We start from the raw sequence: 22,580 nt of genomic DNA, 5'->3' as shown, positions 1-22,580 counted from the left end.
CAACTTGTAGTTTAGTTGAGTGCTCACTTCATCCAAAAAGAGTTAAGCATGAATTGTTTTACAGTGTTTACGTATTTGGTGCAACGTGTTTAACTCTCCTGAAAATCTCTGTATCCTCTGTTATTCTTTTAAGAAGTCACCACCACTGTATTTTATGTTGTAGAGTCAAACATGAAAATGTCTTGAGCTTGTGTTTTTAATCAGAGACTTTATTTCATCATCCAAAAACCTGTTTTAAAAAAAAAAAAAAAAACTTCCAAGACTTTGTGAAAATTTTTGTGGCTAAGTGCTAAAATGCTAACTAATTTCCATGAAATTCAATTTATGTGATTTAATTTTGGAAAACACATCAAGAGTTGGACAGATTCATACGGTTTAGAAACGGTGGGATGAGTCTGATTATGTTAAACAAATTAGCATCATTTTCATCCTTTAGCCTCCCAAAGATTATTGGAATAACATTTTCTGGCATCTGGAGTTGTTTTTGCACACTTCTAATTCAATTCTTTATTGTGAATTTTAAAAAAGTGTCAGGCCCAATGTCAAGAGTAACCGTTTTTGGGTTTTATTAGCGAAGGCGCCGGGTTCTGCTTTGCTGCCTGGTTCGATTTAATACCAAGTAAATCCCCATTTATTACATAATTAATGGGCTAAATTTAAATCTACAAACAGCCGGTGCAACTGACGGCAACTCCTGGTTCCCTTTGAAAACGAGAAGTTGGCCTTGGGAAGTACAAGTAGTGATTGATCACGGTCGACGGCGTGCTGTGCTCGAACTTGTGCCTGATGGATCTTTGTGCGCGTCAGTCGACCTTTTTTTCCAGGAGAAGGGCGGTGTGTGTGGAAGAAGAGGAATGTGCTTTGTTTTGCCGGGAAATGAGAGTGGCACTGACTGTGCTTCATGTTGTGCATTAGATATACAGCGTCAGCTCACGGTGATGAAAATGTGCATTTGAGTCTTTGGATATTGGATATGAATCAGAGTTTCATTTGTAAAATGAGCTCTCTCTTCTAAACTCTCTTAAAGGTGATAAAATGATAACACATTATTGCAAGATAACCAAAGAGAAAACAAAAACAGGTTAAGCTATAATATTTGCAAAGACTTAATGATCTCTATTTTAGAGATACAGAATCATAAACTCCGGATAATATATTTTAAAAATGAATAATAAACCTCTTCAGTTTCAGGCCCTGTCTTAACTTACAGTATGATTTGGCATGCCATACTATAAAACGACGGGGTTTTCATAAGGCAAAAACACAAGACTCTCAAACGTTCAAATAAAACAGTTCTAGGTCCAAAATCTGTCGTCTGAACAACATTTCACTGTTGTTGATTTGTGCTACCCTCTACACACAAGCAAAGCCTCTTATGTGGTATAATCTGCAAGTCCTCAAAAGAAAAATAATTGGAGACAGACTTTTTCTGGGCCAACAGAGCTAGAAATTGAAAAAAATCAAAAAACAAAAACAAAAACGAGGCCCTTATGTCCAGGAATGAATCCTGGGCGCCGTCACAGTGTCACCTAAATCAGCCTCTAATTATTCATCTATTAGCTGCAGCTCCATCATCTGCAAATCAATAATGTGACTTTTAAAACCATAGAAATCATATGAACTCTTTGAATGTAGCATTTCTCTGAAAACTGAAATGTCACCTTGTGTGTTTTTTTTTTTTTTTTTCTTTTCTCTTTTTCATATGACAGCATACAACAATCTTGTACAGGAAAAATGATTAAAAATGGTTATAAAAGAAGGTAACTTTGAGGCAAAAAGTCTTTGAGAAGAAGAGACTGACTTGGGTTTTGTGCTCCTTTGGTAGTAAACTGCATCCTTAACCCCGGTGATGGCAACAGGAGAGGAAGTTACGGCCTTTGAAGAGCGCTGCAGCTTAAAACGAGCTCTTGCTTTGTCCTTTCCACTCTCCTCTTTTGTCTCACTCCGCTGTCTGCACATCTCACGTCTGTCTGCCTTTAGCTTCCAGTCCAGGTTTGGTTTATGGTTGGCTGCCGTGCGCTCTCTGGGTTTATGTATCACGTGATCAGGCAGCAGTTGATGCAGCGAGGGCCCAGTCTTCTCTTCAGAGCTCCCTTCTTTCTCTTGGGCGTCAGGATGGCGATGATGGCCTCGTCAAACACCGTCTTCAGACCCTTCTGGGTCAGTGCTGAACATTCAACGTAACAACACGCACCGATCTGACGAAGAAGAAGGGACAAATCATCAATTAGTATTTAAAAAAAAAAAAAAAAAACTATAATAGGTGACGTTATTTAAGACAAAGCCAACTTTAGACAAACCGTTCAATAATTATAAAACTATAACCAGCAACCGGCTAGCTTAGCTTAGCAGCCCCCTCAAGTGATCGTGTCTAGTTTTTAAACTTTGTACTGATTAAACTAATTAAGCTAATTATATTAATAATAGTTTATATTTGGGGAGCACTTTTGTTAAAAAGTGAAGAAAAAACAGATAAAAACTATTAAAATAATAAGTAAAGCCAGCACGTGTAGAGTCATAGAATTCCTACGAAACAGAATAAGAGAATAAAATCAGTAATAAATAAGAAATAAGGTCTGTCTTTAATGGCTTGTTGCTTCTGTTTGCCTTTGGATTTCCCCAAATACTCTCTTTTATTTCTTTCTCTTTATATTTCTGTATTTTTTTTTATTTACTTGTTTTTTTACTTGACTTGTCTAATTTATTCCTGCTTTTATTTGGACATTTATTTCCTTATTGTTTTGCAGATTAATTATTTCTTATGGCTCTCCTGTGACTCCATACAGCAATAAAAGCTCGCTGATAGAAGTGAGTTTTTAGATGACAATTAAAGGAGATCACAGTTCAAAGTGTATTCTTGTGCAGGAAACTATGAGGCCCGACATAAAACTGGGAGCCTTCAAAGCAATCAATAAAATTTCAAATTCTCTTCTCAAACACATCATCTCTTGATCCTGTACCGTCTGGAGCAGACCAATGGGTTTTTGGGAGACGGGGGGCCTTTAAAGGTTAAATTATAACTGTTTTATGATTATTTCTAAAACGATAAAAGCACGATTGTAGAAACTGAGAACTGAGAACGGTATTAAACCGGACGCTGACAGTTTACGCTCAACGTGTTCTGCCTGGGAACAAAAACGTGGCACAGACAGTTTTATCAAGCAGGACGTCCATTTTCTTTGAGTTCAACTGACAGAAATGTTTCAGACGTCCAGTTATTGACACTGTTGAGCTTCCCAAAGTACAGTTACTGTGTCGCAGGTCTTCTGGTGTCCTCTGCCGTCAGCAAAGCTAAAATGACTTTATATGCCGTTTGTTTGAATCAGTCAAAGCAAACAACACTGTTCCCCCTGACTCTGCTGCAGAGGCTGAAGCTGGTGAGTGCTTCTGTAACCTAACGCTATGATTGTATGTGGCTAGCTGTGTAATGATGTATCATTTGCTGTGGCTGGGTTGATATTATGGGGTAACTTTATCTGGGTGGGGGGCATTGTTTTTACCAAACCTCCTCCTCCGCTGCAGAAAGCGGCCCGTCGAGTTCCTGTATGTTGTAGCTGAGGAGATTTTATTTCTGTTGCCCCTTTCAAATTCCTTATGAGGGACAAAAACTTACATAATTTTAAATAAATATATTTTTATATTGAATGTATTGATAATATTGATATAAGTGTGTATATAGACACGTACTAATCTTTTATTGATTCACTCATTTCTACATTTACTTACTTACTGAACATATGTTGATTAGGTGGCTAGTACTGTGATTCTCCTTTATGGGAAATAGTTCAGGTTTCTCCTAAAAGTATTTTAGAGCTTCATGAAAGAAAACGTCACTAATGAGGCTGAAAAGTTGCTAAATCCAGAGTGAAAGCTGCTGAGTTTGCATCAGCGAAAAGGCAGCTTGTCTGGAAAAGTTCAGGTCGTAGAAGCTTGAAAACTAGTCGACTGCCTCACTAAAGAACATGTAGACACGGAAATAAGTAAATGCATAAATACAGAAATAAGTTAATAGTTTAAAAACAAAAATTACCAAAATATTTCTGTTACCTTTTTTTATTCATTCACATTATAAATCTCATGTCTCAATAAACAGAGACCTGGAAACTCTATTTCAGGAACAGATATTTGATCTGACTGATCTTTGGCGTTTGCTCAGTTTGTACATGCACCAAAGTTGGAGTTTCTTAATACTATATATGATTATTATCTTATGTTTTTATAGTTAAATAACACCAAAATGTGTTTTGTGTGTGTGTGTGTGTGTGTGTGTGTGTGCGTGCGTGCGTGCGTGCGTGCGTGCGTGCGTGCGTGCGTGCGTGCGTGCGTGCGTGCGTGCGTGTGTGTGTGTGTGTGTGTGTGTGTGTGTGTGTGTGCGTGCGTGCGTGTGTGTGTGTGTGTGTGTGTGCTGTGCTAAAGCATCAAGGAGGTTCCAGCATCATTTCCAGCAGCATGGATATAAAATCAAGGAACACAGAGGAATAGATTAACATCTGGGGGATGTTAATATGAGTCAACGGTTCACTTTGTTCAACATAAAGACTCAGAACAGGGGGACTATATCTTTCCAGGGAGAAATCATCTCCTGGTCTGGAAATATTGTTTCCCCTGTTTGGAGTTGTTGAGTACAGAGATGTTTAGAGTACACACGAAGCCGAGCTGACTGTCTGCTGGCTCCACTGCACATTTAGAGTATAGATATGAGAGTGGTATTGATCTTCTCAGCAAGAAAGACAATAAGCTGAATAAGTAAATAATATTTGCTAAAATATTTAACTGTTCTTTAAAATTTTTCTGCAGATGATGTATGTTTTTCATCCATTTAGTTTTTGCCATATAATTTTCCCCAAAATTCGGGACGCTAAGCTCTAGTTGTGGATGCACAATATGTGAAAAAAAAAAAATTAAAGAATCCTTTAATCCAATCATGATTATATTGGAAGATGTTATGATTGTGGTTTAATTTGAGTTTTTCATGTAATCTTTGATGAGTGTGGTACCCAAAAAGCTTTTTTATATCTGAGGAATGTGATTTGCAGGCTGGAATATCTCCATAACATCAAGACAGTGTTTAGACACATTTTGGCTTTATGAAAAATTTGGATATTGCACTTGACCATACAGCAATTTTGAACATTTTTTGATAATTTTTTCAGCTCTAGAAGTAACCCACTTATATAATTGTAATAGCATAGCTGTATGTAGTAATTATAGAGCAACCATCTGAGGAAATTAGGGGTTGAGCATCTTTCCTAAAGACATTTTGACACATTGAATCTGAGCCACAGCCGCCCCTAATAATGCTCACATTGGCTTAAAATTATCTTAAATGTACCCTTGTGGCCGTAAAAAATTTCATTTTCAAGTTGCCAAAGCTGCATAAACACCTGCTTTTAACTGTAATTTATTGTTATTTTCAGTTTCTGCCTGACAGAAGCTTTTCATTTGATATCTGCATCTTCCTCACTTGAACTCCTATCTGGTCATCCCATGTTGACCCAGAATGTATTCCTGGATTCATTTCCTGGCGAGGGATGCACAGAGGTCTAATTCAAAGCGGTGCATTCCTGCAGAGACATTCCTGGGTCAGATCAACACAGAGGAAACTAACTGGACCTGACAGCTCAATCCTGCAACACTGATCGTGAAAATAGAGGCTTCTCCTCTCTCTCACCAACTTCGCACCACTTCATCTCTTCAGTCGGACAAATACACCAACCTCCTTTGCCAGTTTCTGCCCTTGCTCAGTAGCTATGGGCTTCTCCTTCATGTCATTCAGTTTAGCAATGGTCTTGGGGTCATCACGAAGGTCAATCTGAAAGAGATAAAGGAAACTTCTTGAGTCAAATTCGATTTTTGCCGTGAAAATAATAATAAGCCTTGCCCATTATTTTCTATGACTTGTCTGAATTGTGGACATAAAACTAGGGATTAGAGCTACTGAGTCCATTTTACTAAAGGTGAACAGCGTCCAGTGTCGTCTCATTTTGAAACAAAGGCCTGTTGGCCCACATTTCCTGCTCTTATGCAAAGTAATTTCACAGCCAACCACAAGGTTCCTCACGCTTCTTTTATTCATTGCAATGCTCAGCACAAACTGCACATTTCCGTCTCAGTAACAACCAATTATGATAAATGCACAGACCCACACAGTCTTGCAGGGAGCAACCGCCATTAAGCCCTTTTCTTAATTGGCGTGATTTGTGTTAGTGTGGCTCTCTGTTGTCGAGTTTGTGTGCTCAGAGCAGCATCCACCCGAGGAGCAGCGAGTGAGTTATGACAGGAACTGATAAAAAGAGCAGTAAACATCAGCTGACATGAGATAAATCAGACACCCACTACATCCTCCTCTTCACCGCTGGGCCTGGGCTGCAACTGGCTTTTGGTTGCCAGGGAACACAGACCAAAAATCAACCACAAGTCAGTTCACATTTTTGAGGGGGACATATGGTACTGGCAGCCGGTTTTAATACTTAGGATCAATGTCATCCCTAAAAATTGATGTGACTTTCGTGATAAATCTATTGACGATCACAAAACATTAGAGCAGCTTTAGCATCAGTTTTTTTTTAGTTGGCTTTAAGTTAGTAAAGGTTTGGGTCAGTCTGTCTCTCGGACTGAAGCACTGCTACTTTAATGTAGCAGGTTTATCCATCGATCCTCATCCTCCATCTAGAGTCACGTCACTACATCAGACGCTTTTATTAGCTCCAGGTGATGTCACAGCCAATCAGAGCGTCTCATTCAAAGGCCTAACTGTCAGCTGAGGATCAATCCTGTATTTTTCTGTTCTCAGAGTGAGGAAATGTTGGTCTGAGTTTATTGTGTTGTGTCGTTACTGCTCCTAAGAATGAGCATCCCCCAACTTATAACCTTCATCTGAAAATGAGCGTGAAGGCCTGCTGTTGTCAGGGACTGACCTGGGTGCCAATGAGCAGGTACGGGACGCTGGGCGCATACTCCTGCAGCTCGGGCACCCATTCCTCTCGTACGTTCTGGAAACTGGCAGGGTTGACCACAGAGAAGCAGATGAGGAAGACATCAGTCATCGGATAGGACAGCGGCCTCAGGCGGTCATAGTCCTCCTGGAAGAGGGCAGGACATCCTTGGTTAACAGTGACAGTTGGGTTCAGGAGAGGATTAGAGGTCAGGATGGAGGGGGACAACGGGAAGGAGACAAGGAGACAACTCATTTCCATTTCGCAACATCTGAGAAATTATTATTCATGAATTATTAATGTGAACAAAAAAAGAGCTCCAAGCGCAGACAGACTTTTACATCCTCAGGGCAGCCAGGAGGGCTGACGTTACGCCGCTGCTAGATGGTTCTGTTTTGACATAATAATGTTAACAACAGACAGTTGGGAGATGAAGAGAAAAGGATGTGAAGAAGATGACTTTCACATGAGAGTCCTTCTCTCTTTCACTCTCCCATCCTGACAAAGACAATTGAGGATTATTTTGCACTTGCAGTCAGTTAAGGCGAGCAGCGCACAGGCGTCGCTACAAGACAGCCAAGACCTGACACGCTGCCATCTCTGATATTTGTGTGGCATAAATGGCCAATTCACAGATGCAAGACTGCCCTTTGTGCACCAGATCAAGTGCTGCCTTGTCCTCTGCGAAGATAAACCCTTTTGACAGAGTCTCTGTCTTGCACACATGAATATTCATGAGTCATCACACGTCTTCTTCTTCTGGTGGTTTTCTGCTGCTAGCTTGAAGACACAGTCAGTCAATGGATGTCCAGTAATCAGATATGACTCAACCAGATCAACTCAGACCAAGTGAATCAATCTCACTCTCATGTCTTTGAAATTCACTGTCCACATCCCTGAAATCAAAGCTAATTGGATACAACATCCCTCTGTGCCAGAGATAGTTGCACTGGGACAGCTGAGCGCCGGCACGACAGTCTTTCACTTTGATGCCTCCAGTATGTCCCGTTCACTGCCAAACACACACACACAGTCCAATACTATCACACTGACACAACCCCAGAAAGGGAAATGATTATGCAAATACCATGTCAAAGATTCTACAAACAGCAGTAGATCAGCTGCAGGCGTGTCAGCCTTTGTTGCCTCTGTAATGAATTTGAGATGGACCGACTTATATAAGCGGATAAGCAGCTGAAAACACAACGGACTTATATGAGATTGGAGAAGATGACAAAAACAATGCACAAAGCCTCACGCCTGCGTTAGTATCGCAGATGACTCAACTTTGCCTCACTGGAGTGGGTCAAGTGGATCTGATTCAAAAATTTATGAGGCGTTCATCCTCTTACTTCCAAGTGAGTATCTCACAACATTTACGGGTCTGGTTCATACGCTAAATAATTCTTGGGATGTTTTTGACTTCTTGGGAGTGCCAGAGGTTTGGACATGGTGTGTGCATGTTGACAGCGCCTGTGACTGACAGCTTACCTGACACTCTGTGAATGTTCCTGATGTGAAAAATCAATTATGAATGTGAACCATCTGCTAGTTAAGTGAAGCTGAGACGAATGGTGAGCATTTACAAATACTATGTTACACTAACCTGAGTCGTACACACGTAGTCTGAAGCGAGCTCAAGCAGCAGAATGAAGACATCAACATCTAAATTTGGCCTAAAGGTGTGTGACTTTAAACTACTACTACTACTTTAAACACATTTTAAACTACTGTTAAAAATACTTTTTAGCATCTGAATTCATAAACCTAAAGCTGTCTATTAGCCAATATAGAAAAACAAATAAAAATATTATACCTTATGAGAGTGACCTTATAATGGATGCCATGGTATTGTTTTATGGCACAGTTCATCTTCGACTCACTTAAAAGCATTCAACCTTAAAATGACTCCATGATATACTAACTAACTAAACTATAGTTAAGATTAAAACTAAATAAAACTCTAAAAATTTTAATTTTAAACTGAAACTTTAAGTCTTTCTAAACTTTTCTTCTATTTGTGAATACTTAACGCCTCTTATAAACACAAAATCATATTGATGAACAGTTTCTCCACCAAACTGGATTGGTCTGTCTAATCTCACATCTAAAACATTTTTTAAAAATCACTCCTCCAAAACGTGTCACCGCAAACCGGAAACGACTTCTTCTACGCTGCTATAAAACGGTAGCTGCCAGTGCGAACGACAAAAGTGGCGAAGAAGAAACGACTTCCGGTAAACGCTACAACGCTAGCAAGTTTTTCAGCAATTAGAAATGAATAGTTATTAATTTTTTTTTATTTAGCAATCGCGATTTATTTATTATTATTAGCAATTTCGTAGTCATTTTCGGGACTGGCGACGAACTCCGAGCTCAAATTGCACCATGGGAAATGTAGGAGCTTCGCAGCCTCCCGAGTCAAGTCTTTTAAACGGTGAGTGGCCCAACTTTGTAGAAGTGTAAGACTTCATAGCATGAGTGATTTTTTTTGTTGTATCTCAGGGACTAAAAGTCATAAAGTCAACAATAAGGTTTCATAAAATTTAACTTGTTTATATTTAGCATCAGCAGGATAAACAGCAGGTAAACATCTGGTTATGTTGTCCATTCTTTTATTCCATTCTTTGATTGGAAAATCTTTTTTTTTTCCCTCCAGTAATCTGTACCATGATAGATTATATGATGGAAATGTACTGCTGGAATATAAAATTGTAATGTAAACATATAAACTATGGTTACCTGCTGCATTTTATACCTGTAACTCAGACGAGAGTTGCGTTTATATGAAATAGAAGACACAATGGGGAAGGCCATCACAAATAAACAAGCTATTCTAGATACGGGATTTCCCTCTACCTGTTTTTGGCTCAGGTATATACTTTGTCACGGTCATCACCAGTAACATAAAAGGCAATTAATGTAGTGAAGACATGCAGGTTGTTCCACTCAAAACTTTAAGTTACTTGGCAAAACTATATATATGTGTATGTGTGTCTATAAGTGTGTATATATACACCATATCTGTGATGTGAGAGCAAGGACAGTGCGTGTTTATGTGTCTCTGTGTGTTTATGACCTTTGCTTGCACAAGTGAATCGCCTGATCCCCCAACGAGCCACAGACATAAAGGATCACAGTGTAAGCCACTCAGCAGTTTACTGTAAACAGGCCTGGAGCTTCTCTGAGACCCATCTTGGCCTCTCACACTGTTTCCTCAGTGCACCCCTGACACATTACCAAAGACAGTCTGCCCGCTCGCCACTCTGTGTGGATACAGGGAGGCACAGACTGAGCGTAGTCTCTTCCTCCATAGCTCCAGTGCTCAGTCTTACTCACGCAATGTTTACACTCACGCTGCTGCTAGAGAGCACTGGATGGACGTTTCCGCCAGAGGTATGCAACACAATTTTATTAGCACAGTCCAACAGTTTGTGTGTGCATCACAGACACCTTGCATAAGTCAGTCTTTCCGAGGTCGTCAGGAGCGTCTCGTAAATATTATGATCAGTGGAACGTAGACAAAAAGGGAGTGAGGGTGGCTGAATGTGTGCATGATGAAATCTTAACGCGAACGTCTCTCTCCATACATGTCCATACATCCCCACCAGTGTCTTCATTTGGCCACTGTGCGACTCCGCTGTGTTGACTCAGTGACATATGAGTGCTATGATACCAGTGAGTCATTCCCTCCTCCATCAACCCCCTCCTTCCACCGCTCTCTCTTTCTTCCATCTTTCTCCTTTTCTACTCCGTTCTCCTTAGGGCTCTATCAACCGACTATGTCAACAGAGTCAGAGACGCCTGCTCTAACATGGCCGCCGGATGGGAACACAGGCCCAGAAATAGACGCTTCTGTTTGCAAAGTTCTGTCTCTGATCTGGAATTGGCACATTTTTCAGAAATAGATTTAACCTAAGGAGTAAAGTTTTATTAGCGCTTTGATGGTGATTAATGATCATTCGTCGCAGCTTGAGCACTGATGCACACATGTCTATTCATGCCTTCGTAACGAAAACATCCTGCAACACTTAATTCTGAAGTCTGACAGTTTAATGTTGCCTTTAATGCCAGTGGTACAAATGCAGGCAGGATTCAGCATAAATGGAGACTTTAATTAGAAGCAGCTACAGTATCTAATTTTATGTTCTTTCTTTTAGCACCAAATATTATTATTGCTTGATCAAAACATTTTGGAGCTTAGCGTACTCACTATAAGTACACCCGAGCTTGTAAAGGAAGCTGCTGAGACTGGGTGAGTTTTGTCGAGTCCCTCATGATGTCTTTAGGGATTATCTCAGCTTCAGCGTGGAGACTAAAAGTTGTTAAGGGATGAGTAGTACGATTTTTTTTTTTTTTTTTTTTTTTTTTTCTCTGAGACAAAAGCAAAAACAACAATCATTTGAACCTATAAACAAGTGCAGACTGAAGAATCTTATTCCCTCTGAACTCTGCTGGTGAACTGAGTGCCGCAACATCAACACATGCTGTAGTTTATTTTGACTCAATTCTTCACTGTCCCATTGAGGTAAATACTTGCTGGAGAACAAAATGTGCATTAATCCGCTGCTGAAAATAGTCCCATCCCCCCAAATGCACTGTTCCTCCTTAGCTGAGTAACATTTATAAACACTACAGAGCCCACGTTTTTATTAAGCTATTAAGCCTTTTAATCTAGTTCCTATAATGGCAACTTTTGTTATTCTGCACATTTTATTTAGAGATAGGATCATTAAGCATAAAATTGACTATAAAAGGGATTAAAATTTTACCACAGGCCTCTCCTTACAGCAGAAGCCACAGTGAGATCTATTTTCTGTTTTTTGTTAAGATAAAAGCCTCAAATAAGTTCTGAATTCTGGAGCATTTGCTTCAGGCTTTGAGCGTTTGACCAGTATTATTCACTCTCCTGACAACTTTTGGAATAAAAAGACACATTAGACGTTTTAAAGGGTTCGTTTCATACAGTTTAAAGGCATGTCTGGCTCAGGCACGTCTGTAGGATTCCTGTGTCACTTTGTCTGAGCAGCTGAGTGCTGACAGGCCCCCCAGCTGGGGAGAAACATTTCCAGTCCTCACCCCCATACTCCACCTGCCACTGGGACGACAGAGGGTCACTGGGCCATTTTGGGCTGCTGAGTCACATGAAGAGTGACCAGACTGTACCAAATGCTGAGGGGGGGGGGCATAATAGGTGAAGTGAGGTGGTAAAAGTGATTACACGATGTGCAGTTGAGTGTGAGAGCCTGAAGGCCAGCGCAAACGAGGAACGGTCCAACAGCAAGGTGGGGGGTTAATAGAGGAGCAGGACATGGATGCCATAGGGTATCAACTACGGAGTTCCTCTCTCTGAAGCGTTTCCATGGGTACCACAGCACTTAGCATCCACTTCCTGTTTCCTCTCGCTCCTCCTCAGGCGGCGATGCTAGATTTTCTTGAGTGCAGCAGGAGCGGCAGCAGGAGAATGAATGAATAAGTAAAGACTTTTCCCTCTGTTCCCTCATCGCATTCAGCAAAACAGACTTTGCAGACCTTCCATATGGAATAATTCAATAGGCAAGAGCCCGGGGGGAACGACGTGGCAGCGCGCAGACAATAGCAGAAGGGGAAGCGATATGAAGAGCAGACAAAGCAGAGTGACACTCAGCTCAGTGGAGAGTTGTGATTATGTGGCCTGATATGAAGCTCCAACGTGACAGCAAGGAGCCCTATCAGTTGAGGATATGACGGCGTTGCGTATCTATAATGTTGTTGATACCCTTGTGGAACAGCAAAGGATTATGGGAACTCCAGCCATGCAAGGAATATAAATATTACAAGGAACTGGAAGCCAATCGAACATGTGCAGGACAGGCCAGAAGTGGAGATGATGCAGGAGAGAGGTTTAAATTAAAAGAACGTGAGAAAGAAGGGAAAAGAAAATGAAACTAAAACGACTGAATGTATTCAATTTGTGAGCAACCCCCCCCCCCATATTTTTCTTCTTCTTCCTCCTCACTCTATTTGCCGCCCCTCCAGTCTCGCTCTCTTCCTCTTTCTGTCTTCCTCTCACTTTCTATCTCCCCCTCTCTCTTTGGGGCGCCGGGGCTTTGATCAGATGCTGAAGCTATAAACATTACCAGCTGGCCTTGTGCTCCACATAAAGAGGTCAGCCGAAGTGGGGGACTGAAGTGGGGAGGGGGAGGAGGGGTGGTAAAGGAGTTAGTGAAGGGGTGGGGGGGGGGGGGGGGCGGCTGCATTTTCAAGAGAAGTAACTCTACCCTCGGCAGCCAGAAGCACCCACAGCAGACATCTGGGAGAACTTCTCCATTTCAGAGACGCTCTGAATCAGCCAAAAACAAACCCTGCTCCGACACACACACACACACACACACACACACACCCTATCAAACACGCCAGAATAGACAATAAGGTTGTCTTCCTCTTTTTACAACTGAGTAGTAACACTTCTGCCATCTGCTTTCTTCAGGGGAAAAGATATAACACAGCCACAGGTACCCGTTTGGGTGGGAAGGTGTTTGTGATTTGCTATTCATGGACTTGTGCATTTCGCATTCATGAATGAACAGACGGCAGGAAGGGCCGAATACTCCCCGGCTGACCTTTCAAGTGCTTAACTTTTTTACAGCGGCTCACGTTTCGGATTGTGACTCCTTCTGATTTCACACAGTTAAATCCAGTCCTGTGGAAAGTGTTAACTATTCAACATCAGGCTGCTGCAGAGGCAGGTTAAAGGTTTTATTACGGCACAGGCTGAGTCTTTTATTAATATGGCTGATGTGAGCCAAATTTTAAAGGTGTCGTGGTGAAAAGAAGCCCTGTTGTCATTCCGTCTTTCTCACCCAAATTCAGATGTGTGTATCCCTGAAAAAGTTGGAGTTGTGTAATGTTTACATCCAGCTGCATCTGCTACATTATTTTTGTCTGCTGTCGATCAATCAAACAAAATCCGGTTCCTGACATGTTCCTGACATGTTTGTGCAATACATGATCCATAAAACTAATAATATTGGTCAAAAAAACCACGGCTTTCTGCTTTTAAAGTGGAAATACTGGAACACATGAGATTAATATGAGATTCTAAAAACATGCATGTTAAAGGTTAAAGCTTATGTCCAGTATGGTTCTGCTTTCCATTATCAATTAATCTGCTGATGATTTGTGTCATAATCAATTCAAGATGTTTTGTGCAAAGCCACAAATATTCAGTTTACTGCCAATTGTGAGCGTAAGAACCAAATGGAAGCAGCTGAGTTGTGTCGTTTGTGATCAGTGATGTCAGACTTCACATTTAAACTGATAATTTATCATTAATAGCCTTTCTCCATACCCAGCTGTCACCTGCGAGGAGCTTGTGGCCATTCTGTGCGTCCATATGATTGTCTGCGTGAGTGTTTGTATACACTGGCTCTTTTGGCGCCATTGTTTGTTTGTGTGTGCGCTCAGGGCAGTGTATTTTCATTCCAGTTTTAGCTCTTGCCCTCTGAATGGCACATTGTAAAGAGCGAGCCCAGGCATTAGGCAACCCTATCAACAAACCTGTGACATCACTACTGGACATAGGAGCCCTGTTCGCCACATAATAGAACTATTGAAGGCCCCTTCACTGCCATCACTGTCCGTGGCACACCAGAGTCTGGCAGTAAACCCATGTGTGAAAACCATCACCTGTTGCAGCTTAGTGTCTGGCCTGAATCTGAAGCCTGTGGGCGTGTTGGAGACACTGTCGGATGGTTATTGGTCCCACGAGCACGTTGGGAGACCGAGATAGAGATATGGTGAGAGACAGGGAGAGCGAGACCATATGTATGTGTGTGTCCTTGACATGCTTGGCACCTGGCCAGAGTAAAAAAAAACTAAAACTGTACCTGACCAGCCGTGTCGTACAGTCCCAACAAGTACTGCTTTCCTCCGACGTTGACGCTCACTGCAAGAAAATGACAAAGAGCAGTTGAGAGAAGGAGGAAGGGGTAAAAAAAAAAAAAAAGGAAGGAAGGAAGGAGGGAGGGAGGGAGGATCTGGGTCCCCCAACCCCTCTCTGCTATGAAGAAGGCAAACAAGTGGTTTTGATTATAGCAACAGATGCAAGCCAATGCAGTTGGAGAAGGAGAGGCAGAGGAAACGGAATGTTTCATCTTCCATTTCATCTGAATCCCTCCTGACGATTTACAGTGAGCAGTCACGATTAAACACACACACACACACACACACAGTGAGCTGCACGGCTTGTGTTCATACCTGCATAATGGTCAAACACTGTGGGCACATACTCCTCCGGGAAGGCGTCGTTGGCATAGCTCATCAGAAGACACGTTTTTCCCACCGCACCGTCTCCGACCACGACGCATTTTAACATGATAGCACCGGTTCCGTTTGCCATGATCCCGACCTTACCACCATCATCCTCCTCCTCCCCGGCCCCAGACGCCCTGTTGTCCCGACCTCCCCCCGCTCCTCCTGCCGCTGCTGCTGGGCGGTGATTCCCGGCGCGGCGGGCATCACCAGCTTCGGAGGCGGACTCCGCGGCGCACGGAGTCCGACTGGAACTGCATCTCTCTCCGCCCTCCTCCTCCTCCTCCTCCCAAATTTACCCGTGAAGTGAGTTCGATTTGTTTTTTGTTTTCTTTTTTTTTTTCTTCCTCTTTTCAAACGCAGTCGCTCTCCTGGACGGGGAACAGCCTAAGAAGTGGCACCGGTGTCCGCGGTCCTCTGCGCTCCGGCTCCCTGGCGCACTGACGGGGCTGCTGGTGGACAAGGTGGGTGCGCTTGGTGGAGAGGCGGAGCCTGGGTTTGAAACCAAGGGGCTCCGGATAAAGTACACTCCGCCTGCTGGAGGACCACAATCACAGCCTGCTTTATTCTCCAGACTCCTCCAATTTGGTGCAAACACACTAAATTCAGTGGAGGGGGGGGGGAGCAATGAATGTGAATGAATGTGTCCCCTTTAAATATCAACAGAAAATTCAGCAACACAGATGTAAAAGAGTGAAACTTCAGGAAGAAAATTATGTGAGAAAGATTATAATAGATAATAAAAGGATATTAGAAATAACCAGACATAGAGATATTAGGAAAACATATAATTAATAAAAAGAATAAATACTAGGACCCAAAGGATTTAGTGTTAGTTCAGAATAAGCTAAAAATATAACATTATTGTCTCATTGGAAGTGAAGACGATAAGCCTGCTGACATAATACAGGCTAGACTTACACCTGTCCTGCCTTAAAGTCTGAGCCTAAAATCTCAGATTGTCAGCCACCTGTTTGTTTTAGTTGTAACTTCAGCCTAACTTCAGGTCATAAACACAGAGGCTCTAAATTTAGGGAACTCTCTGACTTTGTGGTGGAGGGGATGAACAGATGACCTGTCCTTACTGTGCTGATGTGCGACCAGCCTGTGTTTGTGGTGGTGGTGGTGGTGGTGGTGGTGGGGGGGGGCTGCAGATGGAGACACCACAGGAAGAGGTATGTGTTCGTGAAAGAAGGAGGGGAAGTACAGAGATTTGACCTCTGAGCAGTTGGCCAGGTGTGGGCTGTCTCTTTGAATTAACACACTCATAACCGTCTTAATAAAGCACGTCTCTCCACGGATGGAAAAGGAAAGAACCTGCCTGTTTTCTGTTCTGTCTGCGTTCGAGGTTAAATGTTCCTCAACTGCTGGTGGGGAGCTCTGGACGCTGCGGGGCCGCTCCCAAAGTCGGCTAACAAATGATTCCAGTCCCAGAATAACAAGTCGGCCTCCTGATCCTCATCTGTCCGAAGGTCCTTCACTCAAGGATGTAAAACTAATTTAGATATGTTGACTGAACCAACCACAGCAGTCACATATTAGTTAATCCATAAAGCTCTGAGCTCCGGCACAAAAACAAAGCTTCAAAAGAGCTTCTGCTCGCTCTTTTTTAAGTCATAAATGTGGTTGACTAGTTAGCTGTGGCAAAAATATACCGACAACGCATGACGTATAATATTACGCATTTCACTGGAGCATAAAAACTGAGTCACAGTCGACAGGAAACAGACCGTCTTCCTATTACTTGTATCTGCGGGGAGGTGCAGCAGCAAGATAAGACATCACACAATCACCACGGCCGAACTTCGCTGGAATAATGATTCGGCTTATTAACACGCACTTTCTGGACGCATTCAAAACTACTGAATACAAATCAGCATTAATATTTCGTCGTAGTCTGTCGGTGCTTCCTGGTCTGAGTCCCTCCATGGGTGCATCTCTTGGATGATGGTCCCTAGATGTCTGCAGGCTGTCCAATCAGCTGCCGGGGGGGGCGGGGTCGAGGATTCTCCTGCTATCATCACATTTGACAGCTGCTGCAGCAGCTCACATGACCAAACAACAATTACCTCATACATGTAGTACTCCTGGGCAGAGTGGAAAAGTGGTTAGTGCTGTGGCCCCACAGCAAGAAGGTCGCAGGTTCGGTTCCCGGTTCTCTTGCTTTGCTTGCATTTGTTTCCCACCGTCTAAAGACATCATGTTTGGGTTGATTGGTGGCTCTAAATTGTCTGTAGGTGTGAGTGTGAGTGGTTGTTGGTCTCTGGCTGTCTCTGAGCCGGGGTTGGCTCCATCGCTTCAGAAATGGATAAGCGGTAGAAGATGAATGAGTGAAGAGAGCACATCAGAGCCCAGGCTGCTGACTACAGACGCTATCTGATCTAAATCCCTGAAATAGATTGTCAATATTTCACTTACTGTGATTGATATTCTGCTGCAGAAGACACAGAGGGAACGTGGATTAAAAAGAAGATAACATAAATTCTCATTAAAAGTCGGCTTATTATGTTTATGGTTATGGTTAGTTGGGTTTTCACTTCCTCACTGCTCTAAATGATATATATATCTTTTTGTCCTTTATTCCAAAGAAGAGGAATGACATTTTATATTCCCACAGAGATTTATAGTGTATTTAATTAGTCATGGCTGTTGTATCTCACAGATTTTTGAGTCCATCCCAGAGGGAGCCGAGGCACCTAGAGGTTGCTCTATTTTTACAGTTTAGAAATAAATAAAATTCACTTTCCTTCAACACAATCCACCTTTTTAGCCACTTTAAATCAAGCTTTAGCAGGGAGCATGACTGTAGGAGTCCTGATATCTATCAGATGGATCCTAATGAGATTGGTGATTCGTGCACTTTCCCTCGAGTGTCTGTATGAGGACGCATTCGTGGTTCAGAGTGTTGGATGGATTTTGTGCAGACATTCACCGTCTTTTTAAACTTACTTTAGTCTAATAGTTTGGTTTGTCTGTGTGGTTTTGTTTTCACTGTGGCCTCACACGGCAAAAAATTCAAACCTTCTTAGGTTCCATTCAATTTTAGGTTTTTTGTTCCATTGTGTTCATATTTATTTTATTTTAATTCTCTGCTTCTGCAGTTTCTAATGTCACATTTTCACCTCACATATTATCGCAGTAACATCCCTGTTATATTCTGGGGAGGAGGTGCCCATTTAAAACTTCCATTATTTTTTAAGGGCAGGCTGTGAAGGGCACGTGTTGCATTCACGTGCTGTCTCCGGTTTATTAGGTTGCTGTACTGTAGGTTAGAGCTGGCAGGTACCAGAAGACGTCGCTGCCCAGGAGTTCATTAGCGAGCTGCTGACCTTATTTCCCATGTGCTTGACATTTAATATGAACTGTCTATTTCTGTATGGAGCTAAATTTTAAAGCTAGAGGCTTCAATAAAATATATTGGTTTCCTGGATTGTGCATTTCAGTGTATTCACCCTGTCAGTATATTGAGATGTAAACGGCCAAAGAGACACAAAAAAAACAAAAACAACTATGTTTGAATGGAAGTTTAAGTGCGTTTTGTGCGCACTGAGGCAATATGAGTGAAAATACAAATATTCAATAGTGTAGTATTACATCAGTCTATTTCCAGAGGGCTGGAGTCTGGCCGGCAAGCGGTTCTATTTTAGGAAAAAGGCAAACAAATGCAGGAGCTCCTCACTCCCATGTCTCCGATCCAGTTTCCAGATACTATCATCTAGATCGTACAGTGCGCACATATGATCGCACACACACACACTTCCTCCCTGTTCCCTGTCACTGATCACCATCAATCACCATCATGCGAACTGAGGATGAGTTTGCAGGGAGAGAGTAGCGCAGTTCAATCACACAGCTCTCAGACGAGCTCCTAAATTAGACCGTGTGGCCGATGTGGACTCCCTGGGAGGGTTTGGTTAAATTACAGGCCGTATTTTTAGTGAAGGCTGAGCTTCTTCCCTGCGTCTGCGCCGACAGCTGAGGACCATCACTCACCCAGTCTGCCTGTCTGGGGGGGGTATGTTGACGTCCTCTGCAGCAGAATGTGGGTCATGTCAGACATCTTGGTCGTGAGAAAACATCACTGGACACCTCAAACCTCAGACTCACAGCCGTCGTCACATGAGCAGCTGAGTCACTGACAACGTGTCTGAATGTGGCCTAAAAGGTGAAAGGGGCTGAACTTTTGTGTTACTTAGACACACAGACACATGATGAGCCTCATGATGCTTCGCTCTACATTGTGAATCGTGAATCTAGATAACTGAATGAGGAAACGTTGCTGTTACACAATCACAACAACAAGGTCAAGATGAGGGGAAACAAGACGAATCATTTACAGCTAACAGGCGGCCGAGTAGCACCAGAAATATTTCTTCCAAGCGTGTCTAACGGCGTGGATCATTTTTTCCAGTAACATCTGAAAGTCTGGTGGATATTTCTGTTTTCACTTAGTCAGTGCGGGAGCTGTCAAAACATCCCGTCACATCTCAGGTAAACAAACAAAATCAACAATATTTCAGCAACAGTTGTCTTTCTGAAGGAGCCTGATGGCGTTCATTATTTATTTGTAGTTCTGGGAAAGTTTGTCCGCCAACTTTATTCCAAGAGTTGTTAACAGATTGGGGGATAATAATGAAAGAGGAATTACAGTCGTTCCCACTGACTCTGGGTCGTCTGCTTCAGTTTTGTGTTTGTGTGTTTACTTAACTGGTCCATATTCTGTCCTTTTCTTGGAGTTTTAGTTGAAGTTTTTAGCGCGCTCAAAGAAAAAACGTTACGATTTCAGGTCCTTGTTGTGACATCACAAAGTTGCCCAAGAGCTGATCGCACAGTTTCTCAATAGAGGAGCGGTGACCAAATTCAGGGGCCTCATCCTGCAGGAGCCCAAAACACGCCAAGATCAGTTCTGTTCGTTATGAAGGTGATCTCAGCAAACCCCCCCATAGACCCAATAAGGGCCACGTCCACTGCAGGATCCGGCCTCTGTGGAGTTTAATCAACAAATTCAACTTTGTCTAATAGTCCAAATAATCATGTTGTTAATATAAAAGCATTGACTGTTTATTTAGTTTGCTCTTATTTTGAGATTATATTGAGAGTTCGTGAACATTGATGTGTTGATGAAGGATAGATTTTTTTTTTTGCTCGCCAAAAGAAGAAACAGCCTGCAGGTATCAGTAACAGTAATTCTTGAGATCTTCTTTTGGGTTCTTGGCCGTTCTCTCTTCCTTCAGCTGTCTGCATCTTGTTTGTGGAGCATTGTGCCGTCGACCACCTGCCTGATGCACGTCAGCCGCTGACGGTCTGCAACATTTCCTCTGTCGGGTTGTTTTGTGGGCCCTTCAGGCGGAGGAGTCACGTTCCCGCCTGCCTATTGTGTGTTTTTTCTGGGGACAGGAACCCACGCCAGACACTAACAAAAGGACAACACCCTTCCTTGCATCTTGAGGATGAAGGCAGGAGGCCAAAACAGTATAAACAACTGGAGCACATTTCACTCCTGTGGGAAAGCAGTGTGAAGCCTCAAGCCTAACATCCTGTGAACTGTCCTGGGCTTTTTCCATCACATGGCTCGATGAAGAAATGCACGCCGGGGTCATCAGGTCAGGGGAGAACAGAGGACTGACGCACACCGGGGGCTTTGGCAGATGCTAAAAAGATGATATAACTTTCATCTTGACCTGACAGTTTAACCTTCAGTACCTCATGGTGGACTTACTGATGCTGCATTTGGGGGAAAGTAAAAAAAAAAAAAAAAAAAAGTTTTTAAACATGTTGGGTTTACAAAATGACTCCAGCTCTTTAATAAAACAAAGTTTTGGAATAAAGCTTCATAGAAATATTTTCTCAGCCTCAAAGCTGCACAAAAGTTGTATGTATGTTTATATGCAGTTTGCTGAAACATTCTTATGTCTGATTTCATTTCAAAAGGTTTCATTTATGATTTTAACATTGTAAGCTGGACTTCACTCTCTTTTTGGTTCTCTCTGAGATGAGAGAACCGGCTCACAGGCGCCATCTACTGGTTGTGGTGTGTGACCTACTTTCTCTCCCTGATCCAACAGTAAATCTATCACATCTGGAGAGCAAAAGGAATTTATGTCATGGATTTCACTCCATTGTAATTAACAAACTCAGATGATGAAAAAATGCTCAAAAAATGCAGTTGTGCTTTATTACCACTGATTTATTTATATAAAAGTGCAGAAAATCATAAATACACGTTATAAATAGTGAATGGATGAATAAATACATTAACCAGAATAAGCTGCTGTAAGTGAAGCATAACTAAGCATAAATAGAAAAGGATTTTGAAAATATGGATCCAGTTTCCAACATTTTGACTTTTTTTTTTCTATGTACACAAAAGACTAAAATTAAAATGATACACGTGATTTCTGTCCGTTTAACATCCTGGTAACAGAGACATCAGCAGAAAGCCGCTTTCTCCTCGATAATATGACAATCCAGGCCCTCTCCTCCCAGCCAGTCCTCATTTAGCTCCCCAAGAATCTCCTGCAAGGACAGCTCAGGCAGGGGGGCGTGCTGGATCAGGCCTGCATGTCTGGGCTCCCTGCAGCCCTCCAGGGCAGCGCCGCTCCACGAATCCTCCAGCTGCGAGCACTGACCTTCCTGCGGGGGGCTGCTCTCCACGCCGGCATCCCAGTATCCAGAATCGGGGGTGTCTGGGGTGGAGGAGTGGGAGGTCGAGGAGGTCATGTATGTCTGCTGCTCCGCCGATCCTGGATACATGAAGGAGCTGGAGCCGTAGCCGCCGACCCCCCGAGGAGAGTTGCACCACAATGGCGAGTGAGGGGAGGTCTGGCTGCTGGTCTGGGACCAGAAGCACCTCAGGGGGGGACTAGAGCTGCTGCCCAGCAATCTGCCCTGCTGCAGCCCAAACATGGAGCTGTAATGGCCGTGCTCCTCAACGGTGGAGTAGGTCGGCGGACACTGTGAATAGTAGCAGGCTTCCTCCATCTCCTCCTTCACCTGAGCTGGGTACGCCGGCGGGGGTCCCTGCGGTGGCAGGGGAAGAGGGCCCAGCTGTGGTCTCACGTTGGCGACAGCGTGTGGTGGAGGGACGGCCTCCTGGCCTGGGGGGTCGCTCTGCCACAGGGCCTTCTTGGCTCCTTTGCACTTGAGGGTGCGAGCTCTTCTGTTCTGAAACCACACCTGAACAGGAAACACAGGAAAAAGTTTGAGTTTAGAGCCAATGAAGGAACGATAGAGCAACTCATTCTGCTCTGTTAATCATTTTCTAGGCACCAATGAGGGAGGGGCCGAGCACGGCTAATGGCTCCCAGCTGTCACAGTTTGTTGTACAGTCAATCTGTCCAGTCAAACAAGGCC

General features: G+C 42.9%; 1 protein-coding gene across 1 annotated transcript; it reads right to left on the bottom strand.

The window, feature by feature from the left end:
• Nucleotides 1–1,632: 1,632 nt before the first annotated feature.
• Nucleotides 1,633–15,685, bottom strand: LOC115055108 (rho-related GTP-binding protein RhoQ). Its single transcript, XM_029520572.1, has 5 exons — nucleotides 15,174–15,685; nucleotides 14,804–14,862; nucleotides 6,918–7,082; nucleotides 5,717–5,812; nucleotides 1,633–2,198 (listed from the first exon to the last, which is right to left on the bottom strand). Exons 1-5 carry the CDS (start codon nucleotides 15,313–15,315, stop codon nucleotides 2,037–2,039), a joined length of 624 nt encoding a protein of 207 aa, XP_029376432.1. The 5' UTR covers nucleotides 15,316–15,685; the 3' UTR covers nucleotides 1,633–2,036.
• Between the last annotated feature and the right edge of the window lie 6,895 nt (nucleotides 15,686–22,580).

The sequence above is a fragment of the Echeneis naucrates genome, chromosome 15 (assembly GCF_900963305.1).
Source record: "Echeneis naucrates chromosome 15, fEcheNa1.1, whole genome shotgun sequence".
Taxonomy (NCBI): Eukaryota; Metazoa; Chordata; class Actinopteri; order Carangiformes; family Echeneidae; genus Echeneis; species Echeneis naucrates.
The sequence above is the reverse complement of the archived record's forward strand: the minus strand, read 5'-3'. Positions and strand labels throughout refer to the sequence as shown.